The 27135-nt window shown below is 35.4% G+C and overlaps 1 protein-coding gene across 17 annotated transcripts in view; it reads right to left on the reverse strand.

The window, feature by feature from the left end:
• Positions 1-27135, reverse strand: part of C2CD5 (C2 calcium dependent domain containing 5) — a 69398-nt gene that overhangs the window by 13559 nt on the left and 28704 nt on the right. For 7 of the 17 annotated variants that reach the window (XM_065627192.1, XM_065627181.1, XM_065627111.1 and 4 more), the window contains 7 exons: positions 13282-13396; positions 10330-10425; positions 8500-8691; positions 7180-7366; positions 5991-6155; positions 5543-5683; positions 2474-2537 (listed from right to left, as the gene is read on the reverse strand). In XM_065627192.1, the coding sequence (XP_065483264.1) occupies positions 2474-2537; positions 5543-5683; positions 5991-6155; positions 7180-7366; positions 8500-8691; positions 10330-10425; positions 13282-13396 (960 nt within the window). Of the gene's footprint in view, positions 1-2473; positions 2538-5542; positions 5684-5990; positions 6156-7179; positions 7367-8499; positions 8692-10236; positions 10426-13281; positions 13397-27135 lie in introns of all 17 variants that reach the window. The other 10 variants (XM_065627171.1, XM_065627164.1, XM_065627200.1 and 7 more) reach the window with 3 other exon arrangements.

The raw sequence follows: 27135 nt of genomic DNA on the forward strand, positions 1-27135 counted from the left end.
GTTGAAAATGTAAAGATATAGCTAAATGAGCACAAAAATGAAAAATCTGGTAGGGCCTATGTAAATACACAAAATAAGCTAGAAAATAAATTGTGTAGCAGCTTGTGGAAGGTATAAATATTAATAGATTTCTCTTTCAGGACATCAAAAGCAGAAATCTCATTGAAGAGTCAAATAAGATGTAGAAAGAATACACAGACATGACAACACAATAGTGGAAAACATGCTGGTTTTTTTTTTTTTTTTTTTACATGAGTGTTGACCATGACAGTGGAGCTTTACACAATAGTGGAAAACCCTTATTTTCCATCAGAGAACCTGTCTTAAACAAAAGTGTTTGAAGGAGATATTGAACAAACAGGAAACTGAAAAATTAGGATTCCTATAAACATCAGGAAAGGTAAAAGATCAAATAGATGACTAATCAACATTGAACTCTTAATTTAAAATTGTCCCACTACCAGCAGACAGGATTTTTTAATCTTCAGATAGTGAGGTGCTTTTAGTGACTGAGACCTACCGGTTTGCCTAGTACAGATATCTGTATTAATGGCTTGTATGTGGTTCATGGGCAGATGGAAAAACGAGACACTGCTGAGGAGCTGATACCACCTTTCTAAATAACAGTCACAGCTCACAAGCTGCAAACAAGCATATAGACAAAAGGCCTCTGACTGATAAGTCTACTTCGGACATCGAAAAGACTCTGCAGGAAATACAATTATTGCATGACTGGAAAGAGAGAGTCAAAATAAATGCAAAATTTTCACAGTGGAGACATCTGTAACTCAGGATTGTATGCTTCAAACACTTACATAACTTATCTGCAAGAGAGGATAAAACGAGGTCACTGCTGATGGCCTTATTTTAGGGTAGTAAAATCAACTGCAGCAGGTCCTAACAATTGTTAATTGATGAAGCATAAACAATTCAGTGGTAATAATAGATAATTATTACAAGGACAGTTCTGAGTTCAACAGTACTCAAAATGATAAACATTGATACCAATTGTTAGGAAGGGAACAGATACGTGCTCAGAAGGAACACAGGGAAACTCACAAAGGTAACAGTGGGAGAACAAGGACAATCAAATGTACAGAGCAACATCCACATAATGGACACGTTAGCCTCTTATCCAGATCCACGAGTTCTATGGAGGAGGATATGACAGATATCTATACAATCACAAATACCATAAAGAAGATTGATACAAAGCAATGATTCACTGTTCTTCCCAATATAAGAACAAGGAAAAAGCACTGATATCAACTAAGCATAAGAAAGTGGCTCTTACATGGGTACAGATCCTGATGAAAAATTCTATGAACACTGAAGGCGCACGTGGGCTCAAAATACAAACAGCCAAACATACAGGAAAGTCTGTCAAAGGCTGTTGTCTATAAAGACAGCACTTTTCTTTCTGGATGCTGTTGAACTACTAATATAATAACTGTTGGCATGCTATTCTGTGGGATTTCCCCCCGCCTCGTTCTTACATTAATGCAACATGCATTCTTGCCTGATCCCTATCAGCAAGCAAACGTTGAGTGATTTGGTACACCTCCCCCTGGTATTGGGTTCTTAAATCATTTTTAATACGGACAACTAAATGGACACCTCACGAAGTTCTATTGCCAATGCAACCCCAGCATTCATAATCACACTGTGAAGTAAAAAGAGATTGATTTCAAGTCGCATGACTGAATTTTGAACATTATTCACTTCAAGCAGTTTTAGTTCTCAAGCTGCAACATTTTAAAAATACATCTATAAAAAACTCTTAAGAAATCAGAAACTACTCTATTTCTATTATTTGACTTTACTGCCTTCTACAGAAAATGACCAATACTGACTTGGATAAAAATAATGTGGGTGATTTAAGAATTGCAAATCATTTCGGACTTTGCTTTTTTTTAAACAGCAAAGACTACAAATGCAGTGAACACAAAGGCTTTAAGTGACAGTATGGCACAATCACAAAGCAAAGAAAATACAAATGCACTTCATGAGCAAGAGTGCTGGAAGGGCGAATTGCTCACTTTAAATAACATTCTTGGATTACAACACCAATATGTCACATTATATGGCTACAAATACTTAAAGGCCATTCTGTTCTCTGTATTTCTACTTTCACTGTCCTTGAAACCTACAAATTAGCCATTCAGTCTAAAAAGCTTCAGAAACTGGTACACTAGTAGAAAAGATTTAATTGTTATACCCACATGAAGTAACAACAAATTTGCAACAAGAGCATACATCAGTGAAAAAAATGCCACTCAAATACTGTGTTTACTTCAGTTTTCAATAAGCAACAATCCCCATAAAAGGCTTAATGACTTTTCACAGGTATATCTGACAAGCTAAACATTTCAAGTATATTTTCACTGTTATTCTTGGACTTTTTTTTCCTTTTAATAAAACCAGTTCTATTTTGTCATTTTGTGAATAAGAAAAAATACATTTTTAACTATACCAGAAGGTGGCGGAGCATCTGTCAGTAAAGAATGTACGTCTTCCATTGCATCTGTATCATCAATCTGGAGAAAGGAATAATGGATAAAAATCATGTTGCTGTTCTAGTCAGAAGTCTCAGAAAGAGGTAAAAACTTTGTCATCAAGAGATCTACATCTGGCAGCTAAGGTACAATTTTCAAAAAGGATTTCATCAACTAGATGTCTGAATCCTAACTAGCAACCTATGATATGCTTAACACTTGAAAAATAGTTCCCTTAATTAAATTGTATTAAAAATGATGCAATAAGAACAGAGCACACAGAAACTGCAGTAGATAACAATGATAAACAGAGAATTTTTAGAACAGTTTAAAATGCTGAACAAGGTTCCACACAACTTACAACTTTTTCCAGCTAAGGACCTTTGGCTACTAGAGCTCTCATAAGGTCTGTATTACACTCATGTGATCATTCTCTGCCTATTCCAATGACACATAAAAATCTTTCCAGGATTTAAAAAACCCTGCTTAGTATGAACAGCGGAAAAATCAAACAGGAAAAGGTAAATTTCTGGATTATTAGTTTTTGCTATCCAAATAACCTCTACTCCGTCCAATCTTTAAAGACATTTTTTATTTTAGATCAGCCTGAGAACATATCTGCCATGTTACTTTCTGTAAATATTTGTGTGTCATGTGTCTTTAGGTTCATTCTGCCTTATTGATCTGCAAGAGATCCAAGTTTACCTCTAACTTCCAACATTGTCTTAACAAGTATTTTGGAAATTGTTTACATTTTAACTCCAGTATTCAAGTGCTCTCTGACAGGTATTGTTTCTCCTCCTAGTAAGAGGAGTCGTCTTTTTTTTTTTCCCCTTCCGAAAAATACAGCCAGCCTTACCTCTCGTAATTGCCTTCTCAGCATCTCTTAGCATTTCCTCATCACAGAGAATTTTCTACCACTTTTTCTTACATATTTACAGTGAGCAATGATTTTACTCTTGAAAAGTCAGAGTCAGGAGCTTCACTAAAACTCCTGGAATACTGTTTCTGATATTCAATTTCTTAACAAAGACAGTAGTAAGTGGTTTCCCAGATGAAAGGTCCTTTTTTCTATAAAGAAAGACTGAACTACTGAAACATAGGGGGACATATTTTAGGACCAACACATTCACATATTGTAAACCAGTAAATGATGGTCCTTAAACATCAGATCTTATTTTTCTTGCTAACTTTAGCACCATTTATAATGTGCTCTGTAGTACACTACAATGTACTTATATTTTTCCCTTCCACATGGAGATCTCCTCCTATCCCAAGTGCATATACTGCAGGTAATAAATAAGGTAGAAGAATACTCCAAAACTGTAAAAAAAGAGCTGAACTCTGTTTGCAGTATATAATGCAGTCTTTAAACAGCTGATCATTGCTTATAACACATCAAGCCTCTTTATGACACAACTGGACAGAAGAAGTAAGCCAAGCTTTTATGATTGCTCTCTCTCTTCTATTTGACAGCCTTTAGAAGTGAAATAGAAGCTGGGCTTATGTTTTCCCAGTATATTTCATAATTTGTCCAAAGGGTCTCTTGCCATGTAACAGTCTTTGGGTTGTTTGTATGTTTTGGGTTGGGTTTTTGTTGTTGTTTGTTGGGGTTTTGTTTGTTTGTTTGTTTTTTGTTTTTTCTTTGTTTTTTTTGGGGGGGTGTTTGTGTTGTTGTTGGAGGGGTGGGGAGGGTTGGTTTGGTTTTTTGAGGTTTTTTGCATTGTTTGTTTTGTTCAGTTTGGAGGTTTTTTATGCCTTACACATTCTTCTGTTTTTCACAAAAGCATTCGACCTTTTTGCATTTAACAAAGTATTTTCTGATTGGCTCATTCATTTCAATACAGTTCCTCAGAGAACATCTATCCTAGCTTTTGTTTTGAGGGTACAATTCCAATCCCGTCAGCCTACAGAGATGATGATACTAAAACAAAACCAAAAGCCTGTTAAGACCAGCTTACAAAAAATACTTGATGAAAACTGTCCTCATTTCTTTTTACTGTGAAAGCTGATCCTGGTATACCTATAATGCACTGGAGAGCAAAAATTTACTTGAAGCACAGAAGCACCAACCAATCTTAATTTATTATACCAGCCTCTCCCAACATGTTATTTTTTCACTGTCTTTATCTCTGTTTTCAAATGAACTGCTGTTACAGCACTCTATCATTCTCCCTATCTATGAGCCCTTCTTCCAGATTATTTTTATGAAGATAGTGATTTGTGAAGATTAACATAAAGGGAAGTCTTTAATGTACCTTAGGCTGCAATTACAGGCTGTAATTTAATTCAATTGTTTTCTTTTTCTTAGACTAGAACAGGTATTCATAATACCTGTATCTACAAGATGATGATCAAAACTCTAGCCTTCGTTAGTACTTGGCTCCTTCAAAATTGTACACTGTTAAAATCACATCTTTGAATTTTAGTCAATAGAGAGGTAAAAGAAATCTATGCTCTTTATTTATAGGTGTTGTTTCTAGTTGTAGCTGTAGAAAGAACTCGAAGGTATTACCTGAAGTTTTAAATTCTTTAACTCTAAAAAGTAGCAGCTAAACTGAGAAAAGCAAGTCTTTCACATGCTCTCTTGACACGTTTTTTTGAATGCTTGGACTACTACCAGTTCTGGAAACTGCTAATTCTAATATCCAACTATAAGAGTGTTGAAATGGGAAGAGTATACTAGATTTTTCTTTGCTAAATGTAAAGTGTGACAACACAGACCCTCAATGTTAGTAAAAATATATTTACAGTCATGACTGCTGCTTGAAGTAGGCAGATGGGCATTTCCTACAGTCCTCAGTTGTTATTCTAGATATTGCTACATGCTCACAAATAGCATGGTGATCTTTTCAGATATTGTCCCTAGCATAATATAGCTAGCTTGAAGCAAATAGAATCAGAGAGAGACAACGCAAAATCCAATACTTAACATTTTCTATTGATACAAAATGGAAGAACTGTCTTTGGGGATGAGTAAGAAAACTTTTCTCAATTTTTTACATATATTTCAGGAAAAGTATGAAAATGAGTACTGAAAACATCACCTCCAAGACAAAAGCATCCTTCTTCCCATGTGAAAGATCTAGCTCTGTAACTTCATCAGAGCTTTCTGACTGAGATCTTAACAATCTGGAACGTTGTCTTGGCTCTGGAATGGGAGACCCAATGATTTCTTCAGGTAGCTCCTAAAAAGGACATAAAAACCAGTTTTTCTAGGTAGCTTAGAAATATTTTCAATTAGAAGCAATTTGTTAACATGTCTAACATTCAGAACATTCTCAAAATAATTTTACTGAGAAATAAAACTAAGTAAGTATAAATTGATTTGGATATGTGGCTTAAGAGATCTGAAAACTCCAGTAGGTTCTCAAAAAACAATTAAAATAATCTATCTATTAAAAACCAACTTATGTTCTGAATTATTCAGTCAATAAAACATGGTGTATATCTGTTTGACTCAGAATGCTTTAAAAATATAAAAGCTTTACTTACTGGAGGATTAATCTCATAAAGTTCCTTGTTTTTTGCAATCGTATCATTTATTTTCTTTTGCATGTGAGATATATGTTGCTCATAAGTGCCATCATTCGGAGTCTTCCCAGCAATCTGAATACCACCAGGTGTTGGCAAAGCTGCCAGATACACACCTGTTGCAGACTTTGAAAAAGACATTAAGAAAAATGATAATTACATAAGCACGTACATCCAATATTTTCATATGAGATTTTCCATAATGTTTATGCTCTAACAGACAGCATTGTACCATGCACATTACAGCATGATCTCTTTCCATAATAAATGGATCTCTCTCTCCTTTCACTTATGACAAAATCCCACTACTCTTTTAAGAAACTCTCTCATTCTCATGGGTCTTTTCCATGCCGGAGCTCTTAACTTACCTAACAGTTCCAAAGTATGAATTAAAACCTCTGCCTTAGTATATTTTGCATAGGTAAGTAACGGTTTCAAAGATCTAAAATGCGGCCAAACCATTTACAGTATCACTGAAGTTGTGACAATCCCATTTCTATTTACAGAAAACAGATCATCATTTCAGACAAAAGAACATGCAAGCCAGTCAACATTACACAAGCATCCTCTTACACCGATGCAGGAAGAAGCAGCATACTTCACTATTCTAACCCCATACGACAGAATGAGGTTAGAAAAGACTGATAATGGACACTTCTTGCCTATCTCTAAGACACTTCCAATCTATCATTTATTTCTTCAGTGCCATCAAAGAGGCAACAGAACATCCTTTTGTTGGCAACTAACCAACAGATTTATTGACGACTTAATTGACATGATTGTCATAGAAATGTATTGCAGCTTGAGAAACAGGGGTATCTTTGGCAGGACCTTTAAAGAACACAATCACTTTTCTAAAACTTATGCCATTAAACCATTTGAAGTTTCTTTTCCTCTCATCCCCTTTCTAATAATCTTGTCCTCTAACAGAATTTCAAGGGATTTGAGTCTTCTTTTTCTGGTGCTGAAACACAGCCTGCCCTGATTTGTCGAGAATTAGACATCTCATTCCTTTCCCTCACTTCGCTTATTCTTAAAATAACATTTAAATATCTCTAGTTACTCTGAATTCCACACCACTCGACATCTTTGTGTCCTGAAAAAATACTGTAAGAAGGCAAAACAATTGCAAGATTGAAACTGTACTTACTGCCAACCCCATTAGCATATTTTCACCCACAGTGATCTGAATTCTCAACCCAAACAGAGCATTCATTCCTCTCAGCTTAAGTTTATTCATCAGTTGAGTGTGCACTTCATATTCCATAAATGGCAAGAGATTACTGATAGATGTCGCATTTGCTTCAGCTTGAGCTTTCTTTTTTAGACGGCATAACCTGACAATATGAAACAGCACATGACATCAGTAGATAAACAGTTTTAATGGACTGTTGAACATCGAGAGTGATCACAGGGTATTTTGATTCTTCCCCCCCCCCCTCACTGTATAACCTAATACAATCAGTTTCTTTTTAACGTATTTTAAAATCCCGTAAAATACTAAATTCTCATCAGGAAGACCAAGGCAGACTGAGGCATTGAGTCTCAATAAGTAAGATTAGATTTTCATTTTTAATTGGAAACTGCGTATTTATACTAAAAATAAAAATAGATAACATAAAAAGTAAAATTATAAATCAGAATACATAGCCTTCAGCAACATTCAAAAATATTCCCTATCAAAGAAGAATACAAAATTACAAATACTGCATTTTTGTGAGTCACTAAATGAAATCATGTCTCCTTTCTTAAAACATGCTTCAGCACTGTTACCAGACAGAAACAACATGCATCACACAGGGTTTCTGTCATAATAGCCTGACAGCACTGAATAACTATGCAATATAAACACATTTTGTACAGATCCCAGATAACCATCTATTAGATGTTTGGCTAAATGTATTAACACTCCTGTCATACAGCAGCAACTGCTAAAAATTTGCCCTGCTCACTTTTGCCAAAGCAAATGCTGAAGACAAACACAACTCTGCTATTGCAGATTGTCTGGCATTTGTTAAACACTCCTCCATAAAAATAGATTATTTCAAGGGACAGTTACTGCAGCCCTTTTCAGTTGAGTCTCAGAACTGATGAGGTGTATTCTTCTAGATTGCTGCAACTGTAAAATAAAACACCAGTTCTTTAAAAGAGCACCTTGAGACTGTCTTATCCAAAAATTTGTATTTTCAGCTTTTCTTCTAGTAAGACGTCAAATGCAAACACCTATTTCTGCTGCAACAACCTTCTTAAACACAATGTACAAGCACAGTAAATTACATCAACTGATATGACATGTAACACAGCTGGAGGAATAGCCAGTTCTTCTGCTCCTGTACCCTAATACACTGTCATTAACTCCTAGCATTTAAACGTAAAAAATTAAGGTTTAATGACATACTGGATTTTAATAGCAACAGGAATTCTTTCAAAGATCTCCAAAACTTTACTAAGAAAACATTTTGATAGATACCTGGCTTGAATAAGACATCCCTTCCCAATAACTATTGCCTCTACAGGAAGATCAATTGTGGTGAAAAGGACATCAGGAACTTTTTGCTTCCTGCAGTTGTAACAATAAGTGAGGTGAGCAGGGAATGGCATGTTCAATTCATCATATGGTATATGGCAAAATCCACAACCTGGTGGTGAAGCTTCTTCAATCCTAAAAATACATGATGGAGAACATACTTAAAACATCTGCATCTTATTTAACAATGATCAATACGTGTACATGCATATAAACGGCTACAGAGACCTACTTAAATCATACACTGCAGCTATACTCTGCTCCATTACACCAATGTGACAAGTATTACATTTTATGAATTAGAAGAATAAAATCAGGCTGCACACTAGCTACTGAGCTGGCTTTAGGAACTATGATTTCTTAACTAGTCCATGGTACAACAGTTGTATGGAGAATTTGCTGTATCAAATACAATGAAAAGACCCTTTTACATGGATTGTGTCCAAAAACGTACACTAATCAATGTAAGCAACAAACCAACCATCCTACTGAGAAGCAGCAAAATATATATAAACATTGTAAGAAGATTATTTCCTAAGATAAGGTATTAGGTAAAACTTGCTATTTACTTAGAACACTTAGTCACACTCCCCCATTACAAATACCCTGGAATGCCCACTATAAAGATATGAACAAGGAAAGCATAGGCTAACTGCATTACTGCAAATTTATTCTGTTTCACATAAACAATTCTCAGTGAATTTTGAAGAAATGCTTAAGCAAATCTGACAGACTTGGAACATTAGTTATCATAGACTCTGGCAAATATATTTTGCCTCAAACATGGGCTTTGTCTGTTTAGCCGTTTTACCTTCCTTTGGTATTTCCAATCTATGCCAAGACTCTTAGTAGCGCTAAAATACACACCTTGATAAAAATGCAATTTTCTTCACATTATGAATAAGACATTTCTTTCTCTCCATCATATAGTGAATATGGAAACAAATATTTTTGTTCTAGCTACAGTTTTCAAAAATCTATCTACACAAGAAGATAATGGCCTCCTGCTAACAAAGTAAAATAATAATAAATAATACTATGTTGGCAGGGTTATTATGGAAAAAGTAAAGCAAGTGCCAAGGTGTTAATAAATAGCCTTAGTTACAACTACAATAATCCCTTGAAATATTTTATGAGTATCCTGATGAACACACAATAAATTACCAATATACATTAGTTAAGTCAATTATTTTTTCCCAAGAATAATTGTTTAGCAATACTCATTCTTCAAATTTCATTTGCAAGAGCAGAAAGCAAGGGAAACTTCATGTTTTTCCTTCAGTTTCATGATTTTATTCACAATCTTCAACTAAAACATACATCTTTAGTAAATATCTGGCATCATCTTTTTTTTTTTTACAACCAAGCTATTTTATCTACCATGCAGCTCTTATACATATATTACAGCCACAGCAGTTTTTGCCTTACATAATTTATCATACATCTGTCATTTTTATAGTGTGATATAAAGTTCAGAAAGATACCTGAAGAGCGGCAAAGAAAAAAACTGAGTTATGATCTGTGGTTAGTAGTCAAATGTGTTACCTTATTCAGACTGTTAGAAATAAAAACAGAATATCTAATTTGGTGCAGAGTTCCATTACTTCTGTTGTTGTTGTTGTTAGTGAAAAGCAGTAAAGTGGTTGGTCCCGCATCCTGCACTGTAACACTGTAACCTACCCTAATAGAGAAGAACTATCTTGGCTCTGAGGAAAAAAATCAACCTCTCCCTTCTCTGACCCTATGGAAAAGAAGCCAGGCTGCCAAGACAACCTTTGTTCCAAACAGCCTTCCACGGTGCCATCCTGAAGAAACCTAGGGTTCAGTACAGCTGCTGTGCCAGACGCGGACAAAATACAGACCTCTTCACTATAAGAGAGAAAAGAATTACAACAAAGTGAATTCCTGCTACTTGGTGCTACTTTTATTTAAAACTATTACATTAAAAGGCTGGTACAAAAGTCTTAATTAATTAAATATAACTACTAATTTTGCGCATTTGCGCAATTTTATCCATTAAATCTCACAAACAATCCTCTTCTGGTTTTAAACCATTGTGTAAGAGATGCAGAAGGATTGAATAGAAGAGCTTTGCCCTATGTTATAAATAATATGCTATAACATCACGAAGGCTAAGCAGGTTTACGTATGGTTTTCAGCACTAGAGTTAATAATGCAAAGAAATCAAGCTAACCAACACAAGCAAAGAAACATTAAAAAAACACGGTGTAATTGTTTACCAAAGTAAAATTGAAGTTGAGAGCCTCTCAAAATTAAGTTACAACACAACACTGAAAAGGGTGCGTCTTGGAGCATAAAAAGTAGCAGAACAGTAGAATTTGACTATGAACAACTACAATAATGGTACATGTAAAGTAACTGACCACATTCATGATTTAGTGAAGTTAAAGCTCCCAGAAGTGCAAACTATGATCACAGACCTCTTAATATTTCTGAAACTGTTAAATAAGAAACAAATCTCTAACATTCAGTACTTAAAATACTAGACTGGAAAAAAATACAGAGAAAAGCTTTCCCACATTTTCTAGAATGACACATGTGCCTTTTTAATATGCTGTGTCTCCAGAATAATTTTTTCGTATATAACAGGTCTGGTAGACCAGTACTTAGAGACAGAGCCTTGTTCTTTAAGCATGGAATAAAGCTGAACTGACAAGTAAGCATGGTAACTCTAATAAACTATTTTATCAATGATCAAATACTACTACATTAAATTCCCTAAGAAAAATCAAAGTGTGAAACAACCCAATAACTGACTGCCTTTCTACAATCTGTACAATCTTTCCACACAGTTAAGGCAGAAAAAAAACCCCAAAATATTCATGCTTTTTACAAGGAGACTAACAGCCACAGAATCACAGAATGTCAGGGATTAAAAGGGACCTCGAAAGATCATCTAGTCCAATCCCCCCGCTGGAGCACGAACACCCAGATGAGGTTACACAGGAAGGCATCCAGGTGGGTTTTGAACGTCTCCAGAGAAGGAGACTCCACAACCCCCCTGGGCAGCCTGTTCCAGTGCTCTGGCACCCTCACTGAGAAGAAGTTTCTTCTCATATTTAAGTGGAATCTCCTGTGATCCAGTTTGTGCCCACTGCCCCTTGTCCTTGGTTGTCACCAAGAAGAGCCTGGCTCCATCCTCATGACACTCACTCGTTACATAGACATTAATGAGGTCACCCCTCAGTCTCCTCTTCTCCAAGCTAAAGAGACCCAGCTCCCTCAGCCTTTCAGCCAAAAGAATAAATCTTCCATTTTTAGTGTAAGTTAAGCCCTCAGCAATGCAAACTTCCGCATTGCAATTCTGAGGTAAATATGATCTTTAGTACACCAAGCGAGACAAGACATAATCAGACAAGACAGCCTAAGGAACATAAACTATGCCTTGTCTGTAAAGTATGTTCTTGTTTTCCTACTCCCCTAGCACAAGCACTTGACTTCCAAAAATTGTTTTGGAGTTTTGTGAAAGATCAATATATCTGGTGTTTTTAACCTGCAGCGAAGTAATAAATGTGAAGGAGCAACATGTGAAGTAATCCATGCTGTGGCTTTCAGACTGATCACTTCCAGTTATCTTACTACTTTGCCAACAGAGTGTACTCATGAAAGCACCATGTAACTCTGTATTACTTTCTTCACCTTAATCAATTGCAAAGTAAAATGAAACTTCTTTTTTCTCACTTCTCTCTTTAAAAAAAGCAAACCCTTAGTGCTTTTTCTTTGAAGTATTTAGGCAAAATCAACTTGACAGAAAATAAATTTAGATGTCTGAGTTTGCTTCAGTTACTTTCCTAAAGCTATTCAAAGCAAGTAGGGAGCCAGAGTACTTTTCTGTTTGCTACCAGTCCGACACACTTGGCCACAGGAGGAGCTCTTCATAGATTACCTTCTGGAGCTAAAAAGAGAGAACCTTTCCTGGGCAAGGACAAGTAGTTAGATGAATCCCAAATTACTTTTCCCAATCTCCAAGACTTTCACAAAGTTTGTTATTAGGCCACCAAAATACAATGAAATTTTCTTAGTCAAGATAGACTGGAATTTTCTTAGTCCCATGGAATACAGTAACACACTGGAGTTTTGGCCTGAATAGGATGCAGGGCTGGGGAACTCAACCTCAAGACCAGTGCAGAGCTCCAGTTTAATATGTTAAACACTACTGTAGTACTGAAAGATAAAAATAATGACATGCATTTTCCAGAAAGTAATATAGAACATTTGCACCTAAAGTATCCTGTATCTATCAGGTCACATATTCTCCTTTAATTTAAAATTAATACATTTCTAGTAAAGAATCGTGCTTTAAGTTTGAAGTTTACCATGTAAGTACTGGTCTGCCAGTTGTTACCCAATAATGAAACTGCAATACATATACTTTTAGGAACAGTCTTAACTATTTAGGTAGATTAGCTTTAGAAAATTTCATAGATTAATATTGTTATTACAAAAGCAAATACGTAAGTTTGAAATTTTTTTAATTGTTAATTAGAAAAAAGCTTAAAACCCAATCAAAACCCAAACCAAAACATGTTTTTTTAAAGAAGCAGCAGAATATTGAAATCAGAAAGTTACTTTAACAAACTCTCCGAAGTAGGTATACTAGACAGTACCAACAACTGTGTTGAAATAGTTCATAATTTTTAATCCACGGACGATGAAATAAATTTTCTGTGGTATTTTGAAAATGAAATCATCATCATGATTTACCAAATGCTAGTTGATTCACTGTAGCCCACTACAGCATGACAACCCAATGCCTTGGCATGGGATTTTATTTCTTGTCTGATTTCTGCCCACCATGCATCTCGTGTCTCTGGTTCATCTGAAAGACAAAGTGTAAATCAGTTCACTATTCTGCACCATGTCAACATCAAGCTTCATGCAATTAATCTGATAAGTCGAATTTTTCATATTAAAGTGTTTCATTTTATCTAGACACTTTTTATTTCCTAGCTATCACACTTCAGGCAAATGCTATGGGGCTTTTTGGTTAATTATCTTGTTTATCACCATGTGAACAGGTTCTGAAAAATTACTGCATTCTTCTTGTTGTCCATGTGACAAATAACACCAACATACTGTAGATGTCCCAATCTCTACCCACTTGAAGACCATACTGCCAGTGTCCAACACCACAAGAGCAGCATGTAACTTGCAACAAAGCATCACAGATAGTCTCTAATATTGAAAAACTAATAGTAGCAGTAACGAAACAGTTTTTGTAGTAATAAAGTAATATTTTACTTTTGTATACAGTTGACATCTTTGAAATAAACTCAACAGTTTTTCCTACTGCAAGCAGTTCTGGTAACCAGATTTTTAAAATATTTGTTCAAGACTCTATCTCTCGTCAAGTACACAGCTCTGTAGTCCTTACTTCAGCACTTCTAACTTTGAGAAACCATACGTATTTGAAACTACTTCTACAGTATTAACATCATACAAGATCTATGTTGACTATATATTTGTCGATGCTTTTTTTGCTTCAGTATCTCAGCAGCCACACCTTTTTTCTTCCCCATCTTCTCTCCCCCCATGGATTCTAATTACCTTTATTGTCTTTGAGGTTATATGATAAAATGTACCCTACCCGTTTTTCTTGAATACTACATTAAAAATGCAAAAAAGAGTGCTACTAGAATAAGCTTATGCAATCCATTTATTCTAAATGTTCAGCAATTAGTTTACCAGAAGTAAAGCTCTTGTCTCACAAGCTTTTTAAAGATGAAGTCAATGAGTATTATAGTTTACAATTAGAGTTTGTCAACTGTTTCTCCTTTCAAAATCGCCTACCTGTACCCATCAATTTAGTTGAAAACTACATTAATTGTGGATACATAGAATAAGGGGAAAAAACGAATAACAGGCACTCACACAATTTTCCTGAAAAGAATTATCATAGGATGTCCTGAGTTGGAAGGGACCCACAATGATGATCAAGTCCAACTCCTGTCCCTGCACAGGACAACCCCACAGTTCACCCCATGTGTCTGAGGGTGTTGTCCAGTCTCTTCTTGAACACCGTCAGGCTTGGGGCTGTGACACCTCCCTGGGGAGCCTGTTCCAGTGCTCCACCACGCTCTGGGTGAAGAACCTTTTTCGTCACCCTTTGAACTTTGCACAGATACTTCTAGCCATTGAGATCTCCTTGCTGAATCATAATTTAAAATAACCATGTCACAACCTGAGATTCACTGGGAATCAATTTTGTACTATCAGGAAAATTTATAAAGGTAGTGTATGATAACCCTGTATCATACACTAGGTTCTCTGACAACATGACAAACAAAAATGAAAGATGCAAATATACACATATTTTGAAATTTACTGAAACAAAAATATTGTATGACAAGATGCATTCATTTACGAATTTACCTCAACTTTTAATTTAGAACTAGGCTTTTGCCTTTCTGAAATAAACTAATGATCATTTTCTAAATTAAAAAAAAGAGCACAGAGGTATGTATATTCAACTGTACCTAACTTTAGATGTTAATGCTTGTGTAACTCATAGCACTGTGCTGACTAACAGCAGCCTCGGGTGTCCACACTAAAGTCTATCCGACCTCTGAATAGGAAAAAAAAACCCTACAGTGATAGTTCTGAGGAAAGTTCTCCCAATCAAAACAAAAATATACGCATTAAGAAGCAAAAGAGACTAAGGATTTTCATGAACTGTTTTCAATCATGTTGCACTATATCTGGCTTCAGCATGTTTCAGTGCTTTACTAGTAGAATCTCGAGGCACTGCGCTTCACTGTCTCTTAATGTAAAAACAGTTGAAACACTTGCACTGACCGGGAAAATCAAACGCTCAAGATGATATACGGCGACCCTGACTCAGATGACTGCAGCACCTGCTAGCATGGTCTCACACTTTTCAGCTTTCAAAAGCTACGAATCATGCAGAAATAACACATCACAGGGTTGGAGTTTCCAAGCTCAGCTATGAGAACCATTAGTGGTACACAAAGGAAACTGTCTTCTCTTTTGCGTATGCATATATCTGAGCAGAGGCCACGATTGCTGCCACCATTTAACGGCAGTAGTGTTAGGGGAACAGAGCAACTTTGAAAATCCATTTTAAGGCAAAATTGAGTGCTGTACGGGAGACGTGAGACCACAAGCACATTCTGTAAATGTTATCACTAACTCTTCATGGTGAAAGGGACATGGATCCTGGGAGCAATTCCTCTTTGCCCATCCAATCACGGACAAGAAGATTTCTTATCGATGTGTGTTCCTCTCTCAAACAAAAATGTTTAAGTAGTAGGAAAAGTGGTTCACTGACTACGCAGAACAATTCTTGCTCAATTCAACTTAATCACAGGCTGCTAGCTATAAACACTGACTGAACAGCCACACAAATTAACACCTGCAAAGGAGAAGTAACCTTTTTCTAGACATAAACAAGGACAAAAAAAGCCAATTTTACTAAATCATCACTTTTTTTTCACACCTTTAGGGATCATTTGGGAAAAAACTCTTACTTTTCATCAATGACCTTTCTATGACAAAAAGTGCAAGAAAATGAGAAATCATAACGAAGGAGTTGAAAGTGAGCAACAGGTGAAGTGACTGAGGGTGAACAGGGAAAGCTCTGGGAAATAAAGAGCAAGATTACAAACAAGAATATGACACTGAAAAGGTATGTTGTCACAGTGAAAGCTGAAACAGAATGAAATGTTAAAAAGGAACAGATATGCATAAGGGGAACAGAAAAGGTAGAAATAGTGACGGGTCCCAAACTCTACGCAAACCTTTCCTTCATGAAAATGTATAGTTTAATTTAAAGTTTAGGAACAAGTCCCTAAGAGAGTTAACACAATTTTCTTACCTAACTTATCTACGAGAACATTTTATCATAATGGAAAGAACATATTGTCATGAGGTTACTCAACACTATGTCTTGCTAAAGCAACAATCAACCCTTTACTCTGTTCAACATCAGAATTAACAAAACTATTAACTACAGTAATATAATAGATCATTTTCATTCTTATTAGAGATAAGAACAATTTTCCAGCCATCATCTTCAGTGTTAACAGGATCAGGCCCAATATCTTTAAAAAAATGCAACAAAAACTTATTGCACAAGTTCAAAAATTTCTATACGAGCCATGCATAAACAAGTGTCTGTAAAGAAGACTGGGTCCTCTGTTTAAGACATTTAATCAAGTATTTTTTCTTCCAGAAAGAGGCGAAAAATACAAATCAGTATGTTTATATAAAAATACTGTACATTGACAGTTTACATGAACTTACCTTTGCATACTAAAACACAAAATGATTGTCTATAATTAAAATCAAACACCACGACATTGCAATAATAAATTGATACAAAACACTGAATGCAGTGCAATGTGTAACATTCATATTCCTCTGACAAATATTTTCACAAGCAGCCTTTTTTGACACATGAGCCACACAATTTCACATGGGGATGCCATTGTAGCAATTACAAGTTTAGTAAAGCTAAGGATTTACATAAACAATCAGAGGAGTTAAGGAAGCAGGATGGCATGTGTCCAGTACACTCCATTAGAGTGTCTGTTGTTGGTTTTTTTGCTAAGGCAAAAGCTTAAGAACTAAGGGTTTGCAAAGCAGATTCAGCAGACAGTAGCCAGAAACAGTGGGTATTTTGGCGCATGCTTGGATCAGGTGACAGTACAGACTGAAAACTATGGCAGCTCACTGAAATGGTTACAGAAAGTAATGGCCCTGGATTCTAGGTGGAAGCAAAAAGGCAAGCATACAGAGCACTCAGTCACAAGCTTTTCTAGCAAATCTACCGAGTAGTTTATAGCAAGGTTTATCTACAATTTTAAGCAAAGAAGTTTGCAAAAATTACACTGCTACTAGGTGTCTTTACTGGAAACCAAAGACTGAATATTAAACCTACTTTTATTAATGTTTCGAAACTGGCATGATATTTATAACAAAGTGGAAGTGAAGCACACTGTTTCTAGAGCTGAAGACTTGAGAAATAAAAGTTGTCAACAGTACAGTATTCTGTAAAAATTGTGCCAACTCAAACCTCCTCCAACCGAAACTTTCCAAAATTATTCAATAGCTTTAGAAGTTACAAACAGCACTGCATTTATTTTGTGCCCTAAATGTCTTCGAGTCACTTCTATCCACCACTAGTTCACCCATCTCCTTCCTTCAAAATGAGAGGCTGACTTCTGTGAAGCTGTATTGTTATTGACAGGAAAATATCCTGTCCAAATCTTTCACCTAGAGAGAATCCTAGACACTATCAACACTTTCTGATTCATAAGTAGTAACACCTTCCAAAAGTTATTTGCTAGAGGTTCACCTGTACAGGGCCTTTCAAGATTTAGCCAGAATCTGCATTATTATAGGTCTATAGAGATTTTTAAAAGCGGAAGAAAAAGTAAGACAAATGGTCTCTTGATTACACAGATCATACTCAAGAGGTACTGTTTTAAAGCTGAATCCCTAGACACCCTCAGACAACTACTTTGAAGTAGGATCTGTATGATTCAAGCTATTTTACTATTGTATAATTCAGGAAATATTTACATTTATAATGTAACATTCTGAAATGAGGAGGACAATCATCCTATGAAAGTTCTCACAATCTCCAAGTGACTCATTGTTCTGTTGTCTCAAAAATGGCAATGGAGACACCAATAATATTCTTTCAAATGCTATCTTTGAGTCTGACACTAGGCAGAGCCATTATCCACACCTTCCTTATCTCCTTATTCTTCTGTCTTCTTCATTGCAACCTATTCAACAGCTTCTACAGAAAAGAGTGAGGGATTTTTGGTAGTTGGTTTTGTTGTTGGTTTTTTTATGTGTGTAGTGTGGTTTGTTGTTTTTTTTCTTTTAAAGAGACACCTTTGTTAGGTTTACAAGCACCTTTCCCTGGATCTTAAAGTTTAATTTAATCTGCTCTGCCTATCCCATCAATATTGAAATTTCCTATCATCTTTCTAAAATATTTAACAATTAAATAAGTGTACAAAAAGCCAAATCATCTTGTCTGTAAAGTTTAAATACAAAACTTGGGTAGCAAATAAGTAAACCTAGAACAAACTAACATAAAACTTTCAAAAAATGTTTGAAGCCACTCCATCCTTTTTAAAAAATTACTCCCTATATTAATCTTAGAGACTAAAAGATATGAAAATGAAATTAATTACTGCGATTTACCAAATGAAAACTAAAATACACTAAACCAGGAAAAAACAGTGCAACCACATCACTAAATAGAACAGGTACACTTACTCCTAAAAAGCTTAAACTACAGACAAAACATTCAGCCTGGAGAACAATATTGAATCTGTGCTTTTCTGCTGGATGAGGTCAGAGCATGTAGCTCACTCCTCAAGCCCAAACTGCTGAACGTGCAACAAAGCAGGTTTAAGTTTGGATGTTGAAGAAATTCTTCAATTACAGAAGAAACACTTTTAAGAACATTCAGGATTAAAACTGCATCCAGCTTTCACGCATTTACAGGATGACATATTTCAGCTGGCTGATTGAACACAAACCCCTTCATTTGCAGGGCTAGTTTTCTATTGGCTCAGTCAAGCCAAATCACTACATACCACCAGACAACTGCAAGAGCACATAGCAGAAATCATACAGAAAAGCAGCATCATTCCTTTTAGTGGCAGCTCACTATTGAGGAGCATTAGCTTTAATATCAAGATATAGCCCAAGATGGAAAAGCAGGAAAGTGTTCCTCTTCGTAACACTCCCATCAAAACTCCTGTATTCTTTTCTTATATTCTGAATTCCATGGGAAAAAAAAAAAAAACAACAACAAAAAAACAACAAACAACAAAACAACAACCTAACAAAGCTCCATCACCGCTAGGAGGCTAGAAAATACCCTGGGTTTTTTTATTGCAAAACAAAAAAAAAAAAAAAAAAAAGGAGGAAAAAAAAAAGAAGTTACTTTAAGTATGAAACAGAATTAACAGCATCTCCATAGCTTCTGTATCTCTGACATGGGTGCATGTATTTGTAATTTAGATAGAAACATATGGAATTATACTTCCATTAAGGAATTTTACAGTGGATCAGGACATGTTTTTACCTATCTCACCCCTAAAAGGAAATTATAAAAATCCTACTGCAAAGTTTGGCTTTTGGACTCCTACCTTAACTTACAATGAGTCATCTCTCTCAGCCATACATTCCTGAACAACATGATATTCTCAACATCCCTGACAGCAAGCCATGAGATGTCTCCCTACATTTGTTCCTCATCTCAAGTAAATATTCCTTGAACAGTTTAAATGTTCAGATACCTAAAGATTAGCATCTTGTAAGCCCTATGACTGACATTTCTGAACACAGTCCACTATTTCACAGTCCACTATGACATAACATCTGTGACCTAAAATAATTCAACTTTGTAAAGCTGAACAGAATGTCTCAGATTAAAAAAATATCGTAACTACTTGGATTTTCACACTGAGAAAAGCAAACCTCCACTGTTCTACACGTTGTCTATCAGTCACACATTGCAAGTTATATATGTAATTGATCTTAGGAATAAACATGCAAGAATCACTTTGATGGACTACAGCATAATTTAACCTTTTCTAAATATTAAAAGTGATCTTTGAGGCAATAGTTTTCCATAAACTGGTTCAACAAAATCTGCTGCAAATACCACCAAGCATTAACTACACAGCCATAACAGTAATACATCCTATAACTTTTGCTTTTAATCGTAGATGAAAATCTCATAGGAACACCACAAGCTGCAAAACAGTTTCAGCTTAAAAAAAAATCCTGCAATAATACCACAACTGCAGTAACGATTTCATTTATAGCTAAAGGAAACCACTATGTGATACAACTTAAATAAAATTTTAAAAAATTATAATAAAATCAAAAGATACAGCATTTGAAGACAAAAAAAATGTTGAGTATTTATATATTAAAAATTAAACCTAAAATTAAACTATTAAGATAACACTTAAAAATAAAGGTTTACACTTCACCAACTTCCTTAGAATTATAAAAGCTCAAAAGTACTGCCCAGCCATAACAAAATATTAAAAATCAACAATTATTTGTCTCTGGAAAATAAGTGTGCCAGGCCTAAATATGTAACTGTTACTCCAGCTTTTAATTATTATTTCAATCAGTCATTCACCCAATAACAGTGAAGTCCTCCCAGCTGTGCATAAAGTTCCTCTGATCATAAGATGAATGCGACACTAAAGAAGATCCAGGAATCTGGTTTAATTGATCCTATTAGAGTAACAAGGGCAAGGTCTGACACTTTGAAGAGCTGCTGGGTAATAAAGAAACTACCTTGTATCTCTCTGTTGCTTTGTCATCTTGGTGCACTAAATACAACTTATTTTAAAAGATGAACAATCTTCAAAGGACATCTTTAAATGACAGTAACGAAGGGGCTATTACCCAAACCTGGAGACACTGTGCTGTAACCAAGACAGGTCTTCTTAAATCACATTTTATCTATTTTATAGCTAGTATCATAAAATGAAGTGGAAGTATGATTTAAAGCTTTAAACGAAAAAAAACTGGCTGGGACCTTAAAACCAGCAACAATACTACTAATTTATCGGACACAGTCCTTGAATGAAAAACATACAGAATTTTAAACACAAAAAATTACTCTCTCAACAAACACAGACGGATGTTCACAGACAAGACTGCCCCTTCCTTGCTGTCACACAGACTCTCTACCTCACAACACAATTGCAGAAATGGGATGGCATTATTTGGCACAAAATGATGCTGCCCCTCTATTTCCTAGTCATTCTTTATACTCCTCAGGCTTTTACTTATTACATTCACAGAACCTCTGCATTCGTTATTTCTGTACACTCACAACTGTTCATTTTGTTTTTAGACAAACTAGTCAGAGAAGCCTCTCTGAACTTCTAGATCCAAAGAACCCTTCCTACAGTGTCTTCTGGAGTGAATTCAGGATCAAAATGAGACCACATTAAGAGAGACCAAAACTCAAAACTTACAAAAACACTGAAAGTATTAGTGTAAATTGCACAGTTTAACAGAATCCAAAGAGCAAACTGCATCAGAGAAAAAAAAATAACAATGGTATTTCTTTATAAGAAACATGGCATACTGAGGAACTTCAGTCTTAGCACTTAGAAGGAAAATCTCTTGCGCCTAATTCAGCTCAGACAATTATCTTAACCATTAACATGTAACCAGAGTTATTTCTATAATCTTGTTATGGTCAGTTAGAACTTGCGTTATCTGCCATCTTCCTACAATTCTGTCCGTAGCTATTTTACAATAACATGTTTACCTGTAATTATGCAGTAGTTAGGAAGACGTCCTTTCAAATAGAAACTTCTAGTTTTCTTCTAACCATAATATATTTTGAGCCAGGCAAGAAGTGCTACAACTGTATCTTTGCAACCACAGAGTGACACATCGCAAGGCTGAGAAAACTCATTGTAACCCATTAAGGATATTGTTTTAAGATAATAGTTTTAGGCAAGCCCCTTATTTTGAAATTAGGAAGAGTTAAGTGCAATAACAACAATTTTCCACAAGACCAAGGTCCTCTCTCTTACGTACTATGAGTTAGAAACCGAACTGTAGTCGTGAAATAAGCAAGCAACAGCTTTACTGGAGCCTTTGTGCACAGAAAAGTCTATGATGGCTTTCAAACCATAAGCCCAACTTCAGGGAGACTTATATCAATATGAATAGATTGAACGGCATTACTTACTATTAGGCAAAGAATTCTAAACCAAAGATTTTAAATACCAAGTTTATTAATTTATGAATCTTTAACAGAACATAGTAATACTATTCTATACTCCCTCACAGTTACCATCCTTTGGTCAGTTACATAAATATCTACGCAGAACTCTCCAACAGAAAAATAATGCACAGTCCCAAAGAAAATTATTAATACAAGGGTGCATCTGCTCCAAAAAAGAATATTCAAACGCTATTCATATTAACCATAGAAACATTTAGGAATATTCACTCCTCTGGAAAGGTTGCACAAAAGTAGAGTAAAATATTACTGAAAAGCATCACACCCTCACTCTGTTCAGAAAAGCCTCTGAAAACTGCCTTAACCTCCCACTATCATATCAACACACTGACGTACAAGAAGTCAACCTGGAAATTCTCCAAGAAAAGGCAAAAGGTCAAGCTTAAACGTTTTCCAACTAGTTCTGAATGATAGCCACATCAGACACTAGCAAAAACATTGACATTTTCTACCACATTCTTAAAAGTACACCACATCTACACCCAGACAGCAGTATGAAATATAATTTGCACATTCACTGTATGTTTATATTTCTGTGAAAGAAAAGAATTCAGTTACAGAACCAAAACATATTCAAGCTTTCCTCTTTCATTTCCTTATGTACAAAACAAGTTCTGGAGATTTAACACTCCAATGGCAAATCTCACACAAGGAGCTCAGGAGATCCTTAGGAATTTTATTAACAATCTTTTCTCCCTCCATGTTTCTGACTATTGGAGCTGAAGAATCACTGCTGAAGCAGCTCCCTGAATGAGGAGTTTGAAAACGTAATTATGTGAGAACACTGTATATGTCAGTGCTATGAAACAGCCATAGGCAAAAGAGCTCTATTCAACAAGTTCCTTGCAGTTCCTAATGAACCTTTCTTCTCTGTATTTAACCTCAGGGAGAAATTCTAACAAAGATCCACGGTTCTGGATCCAGGGTTGTTTTTTTTTTAATGCTTTTATATTTATAGTACATCTTTAACATCCTTTTTCAGAGATACCACCAGAGTATTTCTTCCACTGTATTATATGCCCTCTTTTCTATGAGTTTGTGCTCATCTCTCTACTTTTATTTTGCAGATTCATCTTGATCATCACCTTTTTGTAATCTTACAAACATTTAAACAATTCTGTCATTGAACTATATGCAATTCCGAGATGTGTAAGCAGCTTTTTTTCCATTCATCAAATAAAACAGTCTTTACTTCAACTTCTGATTTTCAAGCATCTTCAAATCTCTAACTTTTCATCACCATCAGATGGTCCTGTTGTATCTTACACAATTAAACAAGCCTCCCTGCCACTGGAAAAAAAAAAATCCTTCTGCACCACACAGGTTACTTAGCAAGCTTAAATGAACCCTGAACATTTCCAAAAAGGAATATAATTTTAGCCTACTTATGGTTGTGATTACATCTTTGCTAATGTGAATGTAATGTAAAGATGTAGCATTGTTTTCCTTAAGTTCTATAAATCCCTGCTCTCCTTCAGGCGAACTTTTAGCCAGCAATGGCAGAGTCGGCAATAAAGCTCTAGAAGGGGGAGATGAATAGAAATCTCCTTTGGTTTCTCAGTGATCACAGATCTGCACAGCATATTCATCATTTCAGTCTAAAACAGAGTTAACTTGTGTGTAATCTGTATCCCTCACACATCGTATGTAACAACCAGTCTACGCCCTTTCTCCTTTCTTCTTCCTTGAGCAACACACCCAGCACTGTAAAAGAAACACTCTTCCAGGAATATGAGCACAACCTGCTCAGTCCCTAACCCATAGGATTAATTGACTGTTAGTACGGAACTGCTTAACTATGTGTCAGTGCAACACAAATACACAAACCCACAAATCTCAGTGAGGTATTAACTCTAAAATTACTGTTTGGTTTAGACCTCTCTGCTCCAACATTTTTGGGTAACAACCACCTCTGGGTATAAAATGAGTATATATATATACACATGCCTTCATTTTCCTCTTATCTCTAAAAAAATTTAGGCTACTGTTTCGGATAGTTTGTCAACAAACGAATTCATGACTTCCTCTTAGTTTCCTAGGCTTACATTTCTGGATCTCTTTCTAGCCCAGCTCAACATATATTTAGTGTCTATACATAACTCATTTACTCCATTACTCTAATAAAATTCTTCCGTGGTAACATCCTACTAAACACTATCTCGAAAAAGAAACAATTAATTCAAACTTTTCAACATAGCCTACAAGATGAAAAATTTCAATCCATTTTTAACATCTTGGATTGGACTATGCCATACCAGTAATAGATCTGAGAATTTCATAACATTATTTTCATATGGAAAGTAAAATTCATTTTAAAAGGTTATCACTTTAGAACAAGGAGATAAAACCAACAAAACCAGAAAACCTCATAATTATAATATTACAGGATGATTACTGTAGCAAGGGACAAGGATATAAAATGAGCCAATAGTTTTAGACACTGCCTATTAATGAACTATTTGTAAAATGAAAAAATGTACATAGATAATTTAAACTGAAGTTTAGAGCATGACATACAGCTGCACTGCAACAGTGAAGTACCAAGAAGGGAAAAGTTTGTTTCTGGGGGAAACAAACCCCCAAAGGTCAGCTTTATACCTTTTTACTGTGCCAGCTTTAAAAACACCAAAGTTTGGCAAGGTCTGCTGGCTTATGCCTGCCTTTTCTCCAAAGCAGGCTATGTTTCCAGAGGAAAACGGGGGAAAACAAGTCTTTATATCTCCCCCTATACAGCTTTTATGTAGATTGCATCATCAACTCATCCATTCTCTCTGCAGCTATACAAAGAAGTTACACACTTTGATCCCTAAAACTGCATTAAAAATAGAATATTGGGGCTTTTTTCAAGTTAGGTGTTAAAGCGATTAAAAAGTTCAAGTAATTATGCTGTAAGTCCTGCAAGTTGATTGCATTTTACAAGACAAGATTTATGAAAAATTCCAGAGTACATACTACTCTTCTCTTTAAAGAGATAGTCCTCTTCATCTATATTCCATTCTCTCGGACAATTTTTGTATCTATTATTTAGAACAAACACATTCATCAATTTCCTGAAATTAACAGAAGTGCAGCCACCTTTGAAGAAAGTGCAAGCTCATGCAAAACAAAACAAAACTAAGCAACAGCCACCCCCAAATCAAACCAACCAACAACAACAACAAAAAAATCACACCTGATGTGATTCCAACTGTATAAATAAGAATCCATTATCTTTCCCTAAATTACTTGCTTCATGGACACTGAGCTGAAAACTACTACAAAATCATCATCTGAACATTCCTCTTTCCAGATTGATATTAAATTATTCTTAGCAGTACTATTTTATACTGAAACAACATTTTGCAATTTTAAAGAAAGCCTTTAACAACATTAAAACAAGACATTTAGGCATTTTTGATGATTAAACAGATTTAAATTTGAAGCATTAACCTAAATATCCTACAGCATTTCTAATAACTTCACTGAGCTGCCATAATTTCTGTCAGCGTATGTAGTACTGAATGACTAGTAAAATACCTGAATTGAAACTATTCCAGTCTAGCAGTTTGTATGATCTTGTGTTACCCATAATTCCGACAAAGGCTGAGTTCAAAACAGCAAATTAGTAGATCAGTTATAGGAGCAGAATAGTGAAAAAAAACTACCAACAAGAACACAATTGACAACACCACTCCACAGGAACTGGAAAGACACAGACAGCAGAGTTAATAAGAGGCTGAAATAGAAAGGGAAAAAAGGAGCATGCTATAGCAATCTAGCACTAGGCGTGATCAAAGTGTACAGTATATGGCAATTATTGTCTTATTCACGAGTTCTCAATCCACCTTCAAATGTTCTTTCCTCTTCTACATTCCTGTTTATTTGTTGGACAGTTTCTTTCCTTTAGTATTTTACAGAGTTATTTGACTCAAATGCTTACTATGATCATCACTGTATCAGAAATTCTTTTTCTACTTTTTCACTTTCCTTCCCATAGCTATGTGCCTTCAGATCTCCCCTCCATTTTTGTTCCTCATTGTTTTGCAATATACTGAGTTGAAAGTATCATGCATCTTACAGTCACTTGTCAGGAGCAATCTACATGTCCCACAAAAACACCGCAAAGACCAACTTGGTTGCGCAAATATGCATCTCTATCTTCTCTTATTTCTTATCCTGCTTTCAGTCAGTTGGTAAAAATAAAGGAGTGCATAATGCAAGAAATTAGTTTTTAGACCTTCTGAGCAAAATAGATTTTTTTTTCATTTTGTCTTAAATAAATTTATCATGCAGTATATTTTGCACATATGTGACCTGTATCAGAAATCCATTGAAAACAGAGAAGTCTAAGACAACTTGGTGGCAAAGGAGGACTCATATATAAATCATACTTTGACATTTCTCTTAAATCTTTTCTCCACTGCATAAATAAATCTTCAAAATATGAAAAAGAAATAATTATATCGTGTACTCATATGCTTTAAAAAATCCCTTAAAGGAGGGGGTTTTAATTCAAATTAAGTCTCGGATGTTACCTCATGTTGTTATTTTACTGAATCTTTAGATCAACAACAATCTATCTGCTTGCAGAATTACTCGCCTTGGCCCACAGGAAGAAGAAAGAAAAAGGGAAAAATATATATATTTTCAATTGCTTTTAAAGATGCATTTGCACGAACTTCGTTTTATTACTCCGGACTAGTGCACACAAAACCCCTACAGGTGCTATTTTTTACTCTCCTCTGTCTGTGTTTTTAAGTGGGCTGTTAACTCCAACTTTTTACAGAGTATTCCTCCGCTTGCCT

This window comes from Caloenas nicobarica, chromosome 1, assembly GCF_036013445.1.
Source record: "Caloenas nicobarica isolate bCalNic1 chromosome 1, bCalNic1.hap1, whole genome shotgun sequence".
Lineage (NCBI taxonomy): Eukaryota > Metazoa > Chordata > Aves > Columbiformes > Columbidae > Caloenas > Caloenas nicobarica.